Here is a 13,321-nt window from a genome sequence, read left to right as displayed (position 1 = left end):
AGCCCCTTATAATTATACAGAACAAATGGCATTAAAAGAAAGGGATACTCTTTCTGTTTGCTCTCACTCTCACCCCCTCTCCAGAGGCAGAGAGATGTTTTGGCAGGAGAAATATTTAAGACAAAGATTTAACTTCTTCCTGTTGGCTGTTGTTTAAGAGCAGAACAGAAGGAAAGCTGAGTTTGTTTTACTGGCCCAAGCTGCAGTTTCAGTTTGAGCTGAACACACAATGAATTGTAAGGCAGATGCCTGCTTAATCTACAGAACATTACATTGACCTTTATTCCAGTATACAGCTTCTGTAATGCTGTATGTTGGGGGACATATCAGTGTTATCTGATGTTAACTAGTCTACATGTTTAAAATAATGGTCATTCCAGTAAAATAGAATGTGATCTGGTCACATGCGATTCACAGGAGTTCGATGGAAGAAGACTCTGCGGTTTTTACTGGTGCATCCGCTGAAATGTGTATTATTGCACAAGCTGTCCATCTGCTTCCCATGAATTTGATGGCTGTACATTTTCAGGAGAGAGAGGATGGATAGATCCAAATAGGCAAAATTTGCACAGGAAAGTGAAGACACAGATTCACAAAGTACACTTAAATCTATTCTAGCCTGCAGCTTCTATGAACTCTAGATTATAATTCAAGTTTGACCAAGAAAACACCACAGACACAAACTGAAGAACCAGTTTAAGTTTACTATGAAACTTTAAAATCTGAATGTTACCTCCGAACAAATAGAATTTAAAAATTAGCATATTAATTTATTAAAGAATCACCAGTTTCCAGAGCTATGTATATCATAATTAAATTCATCATTTAAAAAGTGTTAGTCTCTGCATTCAATATGTTCAGAGGGTAAAGCACAGCTAATGTTACAATTAATTAATCCTATATTGTTTATTAATGGGAACAATTTGATCTCCTGTATGCTTAAAGATGGTCTAATATGTTAACTTAGGAAGAAGAAAATTCTGTTAGACAAGGGCTAGGATCCAAGGAAAGACACTAGTCCTGCTCTCCTAGGGGAGATTTGGATTTGCAGTATCCCACTCCCATCAAATGATATTTGAAACCAAGGGGAATAATCACTAGGTATGCCCAAGCCTTTTGGGCTACCTAAAATAAAGAGAGGATTCTTTTTTAAACTCACTATGAAAGATAAGCTAAAATAAAAATGAAATTACAGAAGAATGTTTGTTGAAAGAGTAATATTGGTTTTTACCATTGACTTTCTAATTTTAAAATTTCACAAGAATGATAGGAGAGCAAATTCTTCTTTTAGTATTTTTAAAGTAAATTTCAGATGGACTAAAATCAGGGTTTGTAAAATATCGTGCTGCTCTTAACCATTATAAACAGTCATAGGTTATCCCAACAACTAATATTTTATCAACTTTGCAATAGTCTAGACTGATTTATGGAAGGCAATGCTGAAATCTCCATTAAACAGAGACTTCTGGAAAGCTAGAGTTGATCACATGTATTCAGAAGACCTGTACCATGCTACTTCCAACATCTAGTCCCAGCCTAGTTTTTAAGAAACTTGATTTTCAAGTCCTGATTGCATCTTGAATTGAAAGTGGTTCAAAGTTTTGCTTTGCCTGGCTGAAGCTGTAGGTTCTGTAGCTTCATAGCCAAGCCCATGTTCCCAGCAACCTTCAATTTGCCTTGAAAGAAAGCCTAGAAGGAAGAAACAAATAAATAGAATTAAATTATACCATTCTGTTTAATGTTTCTCAATGTTTCAGACTGAATTTTCACTTTCTTAGGTTATTTCTTCTAAAATCAAAGCCATAGTAATTTGTAAAAGCCAGAAAAAGATGTTAAATATTAAAGGACAAATTTCTAAATGCCTTTTAAACCTTCTACACACCTCATCACTGTTAGAGAGATAGAAAATGCTTCATATGGGAAATCATATTATTTTGTAGACTATGAGTAACTTTTAAATTACTTTCAAAGTAAAAAAAAAAAAAAAAGAATTGCTATATTGGCCATTAATGGACAATCTAATCTTTACATATCTCTCAAAATCATGTGATTGCTGACTGCAAATGAGAATTGTTTCTTCAGCACCACCAAAATTATAATCAAGCCAAATAATAACAGTGATTCCAAAAAAGACAAATTTCTATCTGCACTTAAAAACTGCCAGCTAAATACTCTGCCAAATGCTCTGGAAGCACGTTAGTGGAAACAGCCCGCATTTGTTATCTTTACCCATTTTGAACCAAACAGGTGCTGAATGGTATCCAAAATCATGTTAGCTATCATTTAGTCCAAAGAACCTGGGAGGAAATGGGACATGATCTGTTTTCTTTGTTCTCTGCATACAATAAGAATGCAGAACAAGTATATTACAAGGATAATATAATATCCTTTCCACTTTACTTACTGTTTGTGGGTTCATCTTGCCAGTCATCAAAGCCAGCAAATCAGAGTCAGCCATGGTAATGGTACAGTCTGCTTTCTTATCTGTAAGTTGCAGAGACAGAAGGATCAAGCAATTTAGCTTCATGTAAGAATGTTGAGAACAGACAGAAGAGCAAAACTGAGAGAGTCCAAATGATAAAAAGAATGATCAACTATTATAGAAGAGCTACTTTCTTTCTACCAGCAGGCAGAGACTTTTTCATTTAGGCAGTTGTTTGACTCTTAATACATGTGACAGAAGGGTTTTTATATGTGGTGTGCTGTGATTTTCTCTTTTTTTATTATGTTTTTAAATATTTTAACTTTGTGCTTTTAACAGGATCGTTTACTTGACATTAATTTTTGTATCATTAAATTTTAGCAGCACTTTGTTTGGATTCATTGAAAGCTACCTTAGGTTATATGTTGGCAATAAGTCAGGGAATTAATTAAATAAAATAATGTTAATAAATAAGAGTCAACAATTAATCAAGAGAAACACCTAAGCATTCACTGATATATTCTGGGCTCAGTACTGCTCCATTCATACAGTGACAAGAACAGTACCAATACAGCAAATGTAACTTTTCAACTCATATTGTAAACCAAATCCAAATATTTAAAACCAATGCAATTCTAGATGGATGTGTGGAATCCATGAGAAATGTAATCCTGGTCTGTATTTAAAAAACCACCACCACCTGTCAGTTACTGTTTTTTATCTTTTCTAAAACTACTGGCAGCTGTTCTAGATGCTGCTTTCAGAAAAAGCATACACATTATGGCAATGGAAAGAGAAATAATAAATGCTTTAGCATGATGCAAATGGCAGGAAAGAGAGAAGAGCCTTTTCTTCAGCAGTTTCCAGTATGTTTACTTGGACGTAGTAGCCTATTTGCCAAGCAATTGTTCTCATTTACTCAAAGATCAGAAACCCCCCCAAAAGTAATGACCTAAAAAACAAGCTAACTATTATGTACCAATAAACTCATTTTCAAGTACCATTTAAAGAATTTCTCTCTGTGACTGTTCCAGGAGTTTTAGCATTTGTCAGAGAAGACTTTCAAAAGGAAGCAAGGGGCAAGCATGACTCATCCTGTCTCTTGCAACATTTTTTTTCAGATTGCCTTGCTGATATTGCTGGTTCACAGCTATAGATACCAAACTAATATATGGTTTACTTAAGTACTGCCAGCCCAAACACTGAATTCATTTTTGTTGTAATATAGCAATATATTTTGTAAGTCTTTCATTTGTAGATTAGCAACAGAAATTGTCTGCATGTTTACTATGAAGTACAGTGCCCCCGCGTCATACGTGGGTGTGTTATACACAGCTTCCAGCATATGCTGGAAGCCACGCTGAACAGGCTTCTCCCGCACCCCGGAAGAAACAATGGGGCGCACCAGGTGCACGCCACTGGAGCAATCCCAACTAGTTCTAATGTGGCTTACGTTTACATGCTTTTTCCCTTACACGGTGGGGCCCTAAATGGATCCCCTGCGTAAGGGAACTGTATGTCCACTGTTTTCAGTGGCCTTGTTTCCTACTAAATATGCTTAGGATGCAGCCATAGTCATAGTTAAAAGAACAGGATGACCTATTCTCTCTCTCTCTCTCTCTCTCTCTCTCTCTCTCTCACACACACACACACACACACACACACACCCCAGTGCTTGTTGTATATATTAAATAATTCAAAATAGATCTTTGAACATATGCTATCTTGCCAACAGTAATTTCTATCACCCCAACTGATCCATGTTCAAGGACAATCTACTAGTTATACTTCTCTGACAGATAGCGCTAAGTCCAAAATCCAACAGAAAAATGATAGCAAACATTTCCTTCATTACAGCACTATACAGGTTTTCTGATTGATAATTATTTGAGCTGTTGGGATGCAGCAGTTACTCACTTGTCAGAGACCTGTGCTCATTGCTCAAATTAGAATTTGTGCTGCAGAAATGAAATACAGAGGGCTCTCTCCTTACACAGGGGATCTGTTCTGGACTCCCCTGTGTAAGGGAAAATGCGTGTATGCCCACTTCCCATAGGAAACAATGGGGCATGTACACGTGGCGATGTTGCGGCATGTGCGCGCATGCTCGTGCACCATTGTTTAGATTGTCACGCGGCTTCCACATAAGCAGGAAGCTGCATATAGTATGCCCATGTATGACGCGGGCGCACAGTACTTTTCCAATATACAAATCCTGATACTTTGTTACTGGAAAAACTTTATTTTCCTACCCTGCCAAAGCATATATGGGCTGCTATGCATGGTAACATTAAACCACTTGTGTCCAAACTGAAAAGATACCAAGCAATGGGTTGGGCTCATAAAATCCCTCTCCTCTTCTTCTGCCCCATGGCCTTTGCTAGTGCTTTTCTCCCATTTCACAGAATCATGGCTTGGTATTAAGTACAAACCCTTTAGAATAAACTCTGGTCATTTTTTGAACACAGTTTGTAGGTTACAAAGAAGGATTAGTAGAAAGTGAAATTCAGTGCTAGTAAAGCTCTTCCACTGGCCATCTAGGTAAAGGAGAGGAGTTTGTCCAAATCTGAGAGCTTGTACAGTGGAGCCTTGCTTTACGTGGGGGATTCGTCTCCGCCCCCCCCCGCCCCCGCATAAGGCAAATCCCGCGTAAGCTCAAGCTCCATTCAATATAATGGGGTTTGTGCTTGCAGCAGGCACGTGCACCATTCATTTAATGGTGACGTGGCTTCCACGTAAACAGGCATATGGAGCGGGTGCACTGTACACATAATGCTAAGCTATGGTTCAAGTGCTACGCTCAATGCAAATTGTAACTGTGGGTTGTGAAAAAATAATTAGAATATACTGGATAACATATGTACATCAGTGAAGAATGAAAAGTGGCCCAAGCTGTTTGGTCAATTTTCAAACTTGGGCTAATTTTTAACATTTTCAGTGGTGGTGAACCTATGGCACGAATGCCAGAGGTGGCACTCAGAGCCCTTTCTGTGGGCACACATGCTGTCACCCCAGCACAGAGTATGCCAGAGTTTCTAGAAAGCCAGAGGGTCATGGCACTTTGAGATAAATAGTGGGTTTTGGGTTGCAGTTTGGGCACTTGGTCTCTAAAACATTTGCCATCACTGGATAGATATTCCTGTGTTTGACTAGAAGAAAGCTCTTCTACATTTTAAATAACAAAAGCAATGAATGTAGCAAGGTGAACTCCTCTCTCTAGATGTTATTAATTTATTTAAAGCATTTTTACTCTGAATTTCCATTTTAGAGGTGGTAAAGGTGTCTTGCAATTTCAATGCAAAAATAATTAAAACAATATATAAAAACAGCAGTAGAAGCAGCAGAATTAGTGAATAAGTCAACAGACAGCATTTACCAAATGAAACATTTTAAAGGAATGAAAAAAGTATTTTGTAAATAAATAGCATGTAAACTGTAATTAAAACAGATTTCAGGCTAGAGTTCATAGTGAGAGCCTGAGACTTCCTTCCTCAAAGCACCTTGTAGCACTGCAACACTGGTTCCAAAAGGACATCCAATGGAAACACTGGGAGGCTTGTTCACAAATAAAGCTATTTCACTGGTCACTAATGTGAGCTCCTAGAGGGCAGTCATAATATTGATCTAATAGTCAAATGTGTCACAAATTGTTTCACCACTTTATGGATTTTTCTCTTTTGTGCATCAGGTTCTTGAAAACCAGGTGGGTTGCCTTGCTTCAAGACTAGATCATATGCCTTTCCTAATTTGTTTTTAAACAGTATGTAAAGGCATCTTGTAGCACATTTGAGACTAACTGAAAGAAAGAAGCTGGTAGCATGAGCTTTCATAGGCTTGAGTCTACTTCCTCAGATGGATGGTGTGGCGTAGGATGTGTGTGAGAATGGCAATAGAAATGTATAACTTTGTGGGTGTGGAGATGAGGTAACAGGCTCAATTTTAATGGTGGTTATGTGAAGGACAAAGGCAGGAGAAAGGATGTTGCCTAAAACTAGGCAGATAACCAGATGAATGGGTATTGGATTGTAGTGTAGGAACCAGAAAGGAGAAGTGAGGCCAAGAGAGCCATCATGAGGCCGGGGGGGGGGGGTAGCTAGTATTATAATACAGTGTGCCAAGTAACTATTGCCTCTGTTTAACCCACTATTGATGGAATGGCGTTTGTGAAAACATTCCAATTCTGTTTTTAAACAGCTGCACAAGGCTAACCACCAAAAACACACATTTTATTCTGAGGCTTTGGGACATACAAGAGATTTTATTAGTGGAGCTGATAGGGAACATAACAACTTGTGATACTCTTTCATACTCTCCGGAATACTGCATCTAACAAGCCTAACCTTGTACTCTTTAAGCAAATTCTTGTGTTGCAATACCACCTGCAGTGCTTAAAAGTCTATAGTGTACACTTTTGATTCCAACAACATAAGAACAATTTATGGTGGGAAAGGATTAAGACTAACCTGAATTAAAATCCACGCAGCCTTTACCATTTTTCACATCAACCACCCAAGTTGCTTCTTTACCCCCAGGGCCATCCTTTACTTTGAAAGCAAAAATTCCACCAATTTTCTTGACATATTGTTCTCCTTCCTGGAACAGTTAAATAAGTTACATATCACAGTTAAAACATTAAGATCTCCATTTAGTTATGCACTCAATGTTTTCAAAGTCTGCTAAACATTTGCATGCCTGCAGAAATGACTCAGTACCCTGAATACTCTTCTAGGGCTTCCATGTTCCCAGTAGTATGTTTGACTACCGTATTTTCCGGTGTATAAGGCGATTTTTTAGGTCTGCCTTATGCGCCGGATTTTGACCCCCCGAGACAGGCGAATGGCATAGCCACTCTGTCTCTGGAGTCCTTGCTTGAGGGGGCTTCTCTGGAGGCCTGAGGCAGGATCCGCAGCTGGGCTGTTGTTGCAAAAGGTGGCGGGGAAGCGGCTCCAGAGCCGGCCAGGCCGAGGTAAAGAGCCGGCCCCTTATTCCTCCTCGCCACCGCCGCCCCCTGGGATACTTTGCTTCTCCAGCAGCTTTAGAAGTCCACTGCGGAAGCCGGTGGAGGAGCGGAGTATCCTGGGTGGCAGCGGTGGTGGCGGACTTCTGAAGCCACTGGAGAAGCACAGTATCCCAGGGGGCAGCGGCGAGGAGGAGGAATAAGGGGCCGGCTCTTTACCTCAGCCTGGCCAGCTCTGGAGCCGCTTCCCCACCACCTTTTGCAACAACAATGGCAGTGAGAGAGCCCAGCCGCGGATCCTGCCTCAGGCCTCCAGAGAGGCCCCCTCAAACCAGCGCGAGAGCCCCTCATAGGAGGTCAGGGACGCTGCCGGCGGGCGACTTGGGGTTGTCTTATAACCAGTCGCCTTATACACCAGAAAATATGGCACTACTCTGCACTGCAGCCTTCATTCCTCTTTGAGCTGCACCGGTGAAGTCTTCTGAAAAGCCTCCTTTCAGAAGACACTCTTAAAATCATTAAGACTTTTCAGAAAACCCTTGCTGGACATGAAGGCTAATGAGTATGCCTCATGGCACTTCATGTGATTTACTTTTCAATAAACATGCTTAGTTTTTTGTGGGTTTTTCGGGTTATGTGGCCATGTTCTATAAGAGTTTATTCCTGACATTTCGCCAGCATCTGAGCGAACGTCAGGAATAAACTCTTATAGAACTCTTATATGGTCGGTCACATAGCCCAAAAACCCCAAAAAAACTATGGATGCCGGCCATGAAAGCCTTCAACTTCACAAACATGCTTAGGTTTACTGAGTATACATGTTTAGGTGCGTACTGTTAAGCATTTGTCTAATTTCAGGGTAGAAATGTAAGTCTGTTCTGGTAAAACCAAGTGCTGTTTTACATGTGGGCATCACAATTCAAAAAGGATGTTGAGAAGCTGGAGCTTGACCAGAGGAGGGTGACCGAAATGGTGAAAGTCTGGAAACAATGCCCTATGAGAAGCGACTTAGGAAGCTGGGTATGTTAGCCTCATGCAATCACCTTTCTCCCAATATTTTATTTGACCTAAACCAGTTCATTGTGTTTTCTGCATCTAGCCAGCTGTGTCTGTCAAGCCACTTCTGGTTTTGAAAAAAGATCTCATGGAGTTAAAATCAGGGCTGGGAATTCAATGAAGCCCTTAGACATCTGGATACTGCCCATCCCTGCCCTAAGCAGTCTCCAAACCTGTTCTCTAATGCAGTCTGCTTCCATGGGACCTGTAGAATGATGAAAATGCTGGATCTAGACAGTTGTGAGCTTTGTAAGCATCTAGACGAGGGACAGGGAATTGTAAGGGAGCTACAATTGTAAGGGAGCTACCCTGTCCCCCCTCCATTGCATCCTCCCTGTAATCCTCCCCCCACCAAAAAAAAACCACGCAATCAAAACATAATTTGCCTCTAAATTCCTCCAACAGCTTCTAGGGAGCATGGGAGATAGTTTCACTATAGGTTTATGTTCAGCCAATGTCTTTTTTTTACAACTGGAGGTGACCTGGAAATTGCTTTCAGTTCACTTCCTACTTCATAAAAAGGACTCTGTTGGGTTTTGATCTGGCCAGGGAGCCAAAAGCAAGATGGATTGTCTCTGCACCCCCTAGAGTGTTTGAGGGCAATTTTATTTATCTTTGGTGGAGCCTTGGGGCCAAAAAATGTGCCCATAACCACACTATTGTCTTGGGAGAAAATCTACCTTCCGATCCCTTTTTATTGTGATCAGCAGGAAACAGTTCAGTGGAAGGAACATACATATATTTACAGGCTTTTCATTCTAAAAAAAGTACAGATGGATAAGCTGGTTTCACACATTTATTACTATTCTTGTGTCAAAAAATTTGCAAATTAATCCATAACCATGTTTTCTTATGCTATGTACCTCCTGAAGTTTCTTTTCAATTTCTTTGAAGACAAGATCTGCCTTAAACCCATCCAGATCTGCCTTGGTGGGAACAGCTTGAATTTGGTAGTTCCTGAAATGGGAGAAGGTCACTTAATGTCAGTCAGGTCAGCCTACCTTTGCAAGCAAGTTAATCCTTAGTATCTGTGTTCACATACTGTATATATAAACACAAGGATTAGAGCCTGATGATTATTTGAAACTGAAGTACCCCAGTTTCTGCAATAAAGTGGCAATGATAGACAAGATGGTCAGGAAGTGTTAATAAATGGGATCTGTAGTTTTGGGAGACATTTAGCGTTCTCTGTAAGCGAGGTCTGGTACCACAATAAACTACAAATCCCAGGATTTCATAGCATTGAGCCATGCCAGTTAAAGTGGTGTCAAACTGCATTATTTCTGCAGTGCAGCTGCAGCCTCTGAGACAGTTCTGTATTGCTTCTGCTTCCTTCCATGGTGTGTGTGGGTGTGTGTATGAGACATGGGACAGAAAATGAAAGAGACTGAGTTCAAGTCTTCCATGTGATCCAGCAGGAGCTTCTCTAGTGTTTCTCCTTTTACTGGAGATACAGAAATGAGAGGGGTTTTATATATTCCACTTATCCAAGGAAAATGATCTGTCTGCCTTCTGGAAAAGCAAACACCACCATTATTTGAGAGGCAGAATTTACTTTACACAGCACAGATGAATAAATCTCTGCAATTTATTCCTGCAAGGTTAATTACTAGAGAATCAGTTTCAGCATAACATCTTCAACAGCAGTCAGGGCTGACTATCAGCAACAATAACTATGGCATTTGTAAAATAAAAATGATGAAATAGCGAATACCTTTACCCCAGTTAGCCAATCTATCCACTCCCGCTTCAGTTGTGCAACTGCACTGTATGATCAAGTAAGATTTTAATGATACAGTTTTGCAACAAGCGCAGGCACTGTGGAAGGGGTGGTTCAAGCAAAATCTTAGTGATACATGTACTCTGAAAAGGGGTTTGAAATAAAGTGAATCTTTGAACGTAGGTGTAAAAAGCCTGCTCAGTCAAGAAATTTACTTTGGACAAAACATATCTTTCAATCTCAACTGTGAAAATAAATACAGAATAAAGATACTAAAAGCAACCAACCCGAAGTCCTTGGTGGGGAAAGATTTGAATAAATGTTTAAAATAGAAAAATATTGATGTTATTTTTACTTTATAAGTAATTATTCTAAGTATGTTTTTACATGCCTCCCATATTTTGTCTCCACCCTCCAGTGCCTTTTAAAAATTCTTCTGCTCCTGCTCTGTAATAACACATTTTAGGTAATCAAAGCATTGTTTTTTATTCCACAGACCCTTTCTTATTTGAGAACTACTGTATGCTTTAGCTGCTCAAGATATTACAACATGTCTTCCAATGTATCACCCATAAAAATAGGGCCATTTGGGAATCAGTTAAAAAGGTGATGTATCAGCTAGCACAAGAGGTCCAGCACTACATTTTCTCTGGCTGGAGATGGCAAATTGCCTTTACACTACAAATTACTTCTAATTAAGAAAGGTCTGCAAATATAATACTATAAGCATTGTTTAACAGAGCAGCTTAAGATCAAATGACATGTAGATTCAAATGGATATGTGCATTCAGTTTGTTGAATGCAATCTGTTGTATATATCATATGAGCATGTACAACTGATTAAAAAGTTTCAAAAAGGAATTCTTAATTGGGTCATGACACCAGGTTACAATTACATCCACACTAAAAGTTTTCCCACTCCTGTAACAGGCAAGCCTAAATAGTATCCGATATGTAATACCCTTCATTAATTTGATGACTATCAGCGTTTCTTACTTTTGCTCACATGAATTAAACATCTCTAAGCATAGATCTTATTGTGTAAAACTTCTTCCCTATGTTAAAACTACTTACTGACTAGAAAGACCTTCTCAAGATCCTTTAAAATAAAACTCCATAAAATTCTAACTAAACATCTACGAAAAAGCTTGCCACATGTCACCTGCCTCATCACAAAACACACTAAAAATTAAATATACAGAAAAACATCCTTCAAAACAAGACATCTTTTGACACTTTTAAAAAGTTGTACAACTTCAAAAGTTGCTTCAAAAGGGCATTTCTGAACAAGAAAAAAACCCCAGCAGAATATAAGAAGAAAATAACAACTACTATTGTAGTTACTGTCTAGTAACTAAAAACTACTCTTTAGGAGCATTTTCCAAGTTTCATAGTTCTGGACCATACCCTTTATGATGTTATAGTACTTTGCCAGAGGGAAAAGAAAAGAAATCTAATAGTCACTTTCCTTGCTCTGTATGCAGAATTACTGTAAAATTTCAGCCAACTTCCATTCCCTGTGTCAAGTTCTGTAGAAAATGCCAACTCTGCACATTCTTTTAACAATTGTTTACATTATTTTTTATTATTATTATTAACAGGGAACCAGACTTTGGAAAACACAATTTAGACTGAGTCTACAACCAAAACCACAATGGAAATTTCCAGTAGCTAAAAATATCAAAATAGTTATCCTTTTTGAAAAATGCTGAGCAAGAGTGTTGTATTCAGAACCAATATCTCCCTGCTTATAAAGAAAACAGGGGGCGGGAGTTATTCTCAGTTCTCTACTTAAATTTGACAGGAATTAAGGCAGGAAACATTTACATAATTAATTCGCTTATGATTGTGCTAATAAATATTTTCAAACTATTTAAGTATAGCAAGCATCTTTGTATACAAAACAATGGCTATCCAATTTAAGTACAACAGTGACATGGACAAATGTGTGTGTGTGTTGTTTGTAGAAAAAGAATTCCACACTCACCTTGCAGCTTCAGGAAAGCCCATTTTGTAGAGCGAGATTACTACAGCACCACCAACGCCCAAGTTATGCTGCAAAGCAACCTTTGCACCAGGAACCTGTCTCTTTCCAGCTTCTCCTCTTAGCTGCCAGCAGAGTTCAGCACACTGAGCGAGACCTAATGCATCAAACACAGAGAACACAGATCAAGCTATACAAAATCTCAAGCTTACTTTGCTGTGCGCTAATACCCAGTCTGTAAGAGAAAATGGAAAGGAGGCTGGACAGGCTGCTTTCAGGTTTTAGATGAATCCTTCCTGTTAACAATGGAAAACTTCTACTGACCGGAGTTAAAAGGAGTTTTCTGTGTGCACAGTGACTGGGAAAACCTGCTTTTACAAATTTCTCAAGAGGCTGGAATGATTGCAAACTTCAATGTTTCAGGAACACAAGGCCAATCCAGTTTATACAGATGTGTTCAAAAGCATGAATAGGGCTACAGACTTCAGCTGAGGAGGGAGGGAGCACTAATTGTACACAGTTTCAGTCACAAAATACCACAAAAGTAAACATAATAAAATTCCCTCTACAACCAAACATAAATTTACAGAGGTCTTACAGACTGTAAATTGAAATGTTACAGATTGTAAATTCAAAAAGGCTTTCCAAACGTTTTCCTAAAAGGGGATGAATTACTCCAGGTCTGATACTGAGACAAGTTTCTTTTTCGGAAGCATACAGCATAACACTATGGCCCCTATTCATAATAGAGCTTAATCCTTCCCAAGCTATCTGATATGGGGGACCCGCAGTTTTTTTTCCAATGTACCAGCGACTGGTACCATATTTGTGCCCACTAGCTACCATTGCTTCTTTCTTTTCTGGAAACTTACCAGAGTCCATGGACCAACACTTTGAGTACCACCGCCTTAGCTAACAAATTGTTGTAAAATAATTTTCCATAATTTGGCACCAGATGCTCAGCATCTCCAGAACACTGAACACATTCCTATGCACAGGTTTCTTTTAAAGTAAGTTATTTTCTGTAGCCATCACTAAGCCATAGATCTGGGGTATGTGTCTCTGTGTGTGTGTGTCTTCAAGTCACCTGCTGACTTAGAGCAGCCCCATGAATTTCAAAGCATTTTCTAGGACAAGGAATACTCAAGAGGTAGTTTTTCCAGTTCCTTTCTCTGGAAATAC

At 39.2% G+C, this 13,321-nt stretch overlaps 1 protein-coding gene across 2 annotated transcripts in view; it reads right to left on the bottom strand.

Annotated features, from left to right (window-relative positions):
- Positions 1-684: 684 nt before the first annotated feature.
- SCP2 (sterol carrier protein 2) overlaps positions 685-13,321 on the bottom strand; it is a 38,569-nt gene continuing 25,932 nt past the window's right edge. For both annotated transcript variants that reach the window (XM_042461892.1, XM_042461893.1), the window contains exons 12-16: positions 12,143-12,296; positions 9,299-9,392; positions 6,886-7,015; positions 2,405-2,484; positions 685-1,689 (exon numbers count right to left, since the gene is read on the bottom strand). In XM_042461892.1, the coding sequence (XP_042317826.1) occupies positions 1,594-1,689; positions 2,405-2,484; positions 6,886-7,015; positions 9,299-9,392; positions 12,143-12,296 (554 nt within the window). In that variant the 3' untranslated portion in view covers positions 685-1,593. The remainder of the gene's footprint in view (positions 1,690-2,404; positions 2,485-6,885; positions 7,016-9,298; positions 9,393-12,142; positions 12,297-13,321) is intronic.

Source organism: Sceloporus undulatus, chromosome 4 (assembly GCF_019175285.1).
Source record: "Sceloporus undulatus isolate JIND9_A2432 ecotype Alabama chromosome 4, SceUnd_v1.1, whole genome shotgun sequence".
Lineage (NCBI taxonomy): Eukaryota > Metazoa > Chordata > Lepidosauria > Squamata > Phrynosomatidae > Sceloporus > Sceloporus undulatus.
Note: the sequence above shows the minus strand (reverse complement) of the source record. Positions and strands in the feature narration are given on the sequence as shown.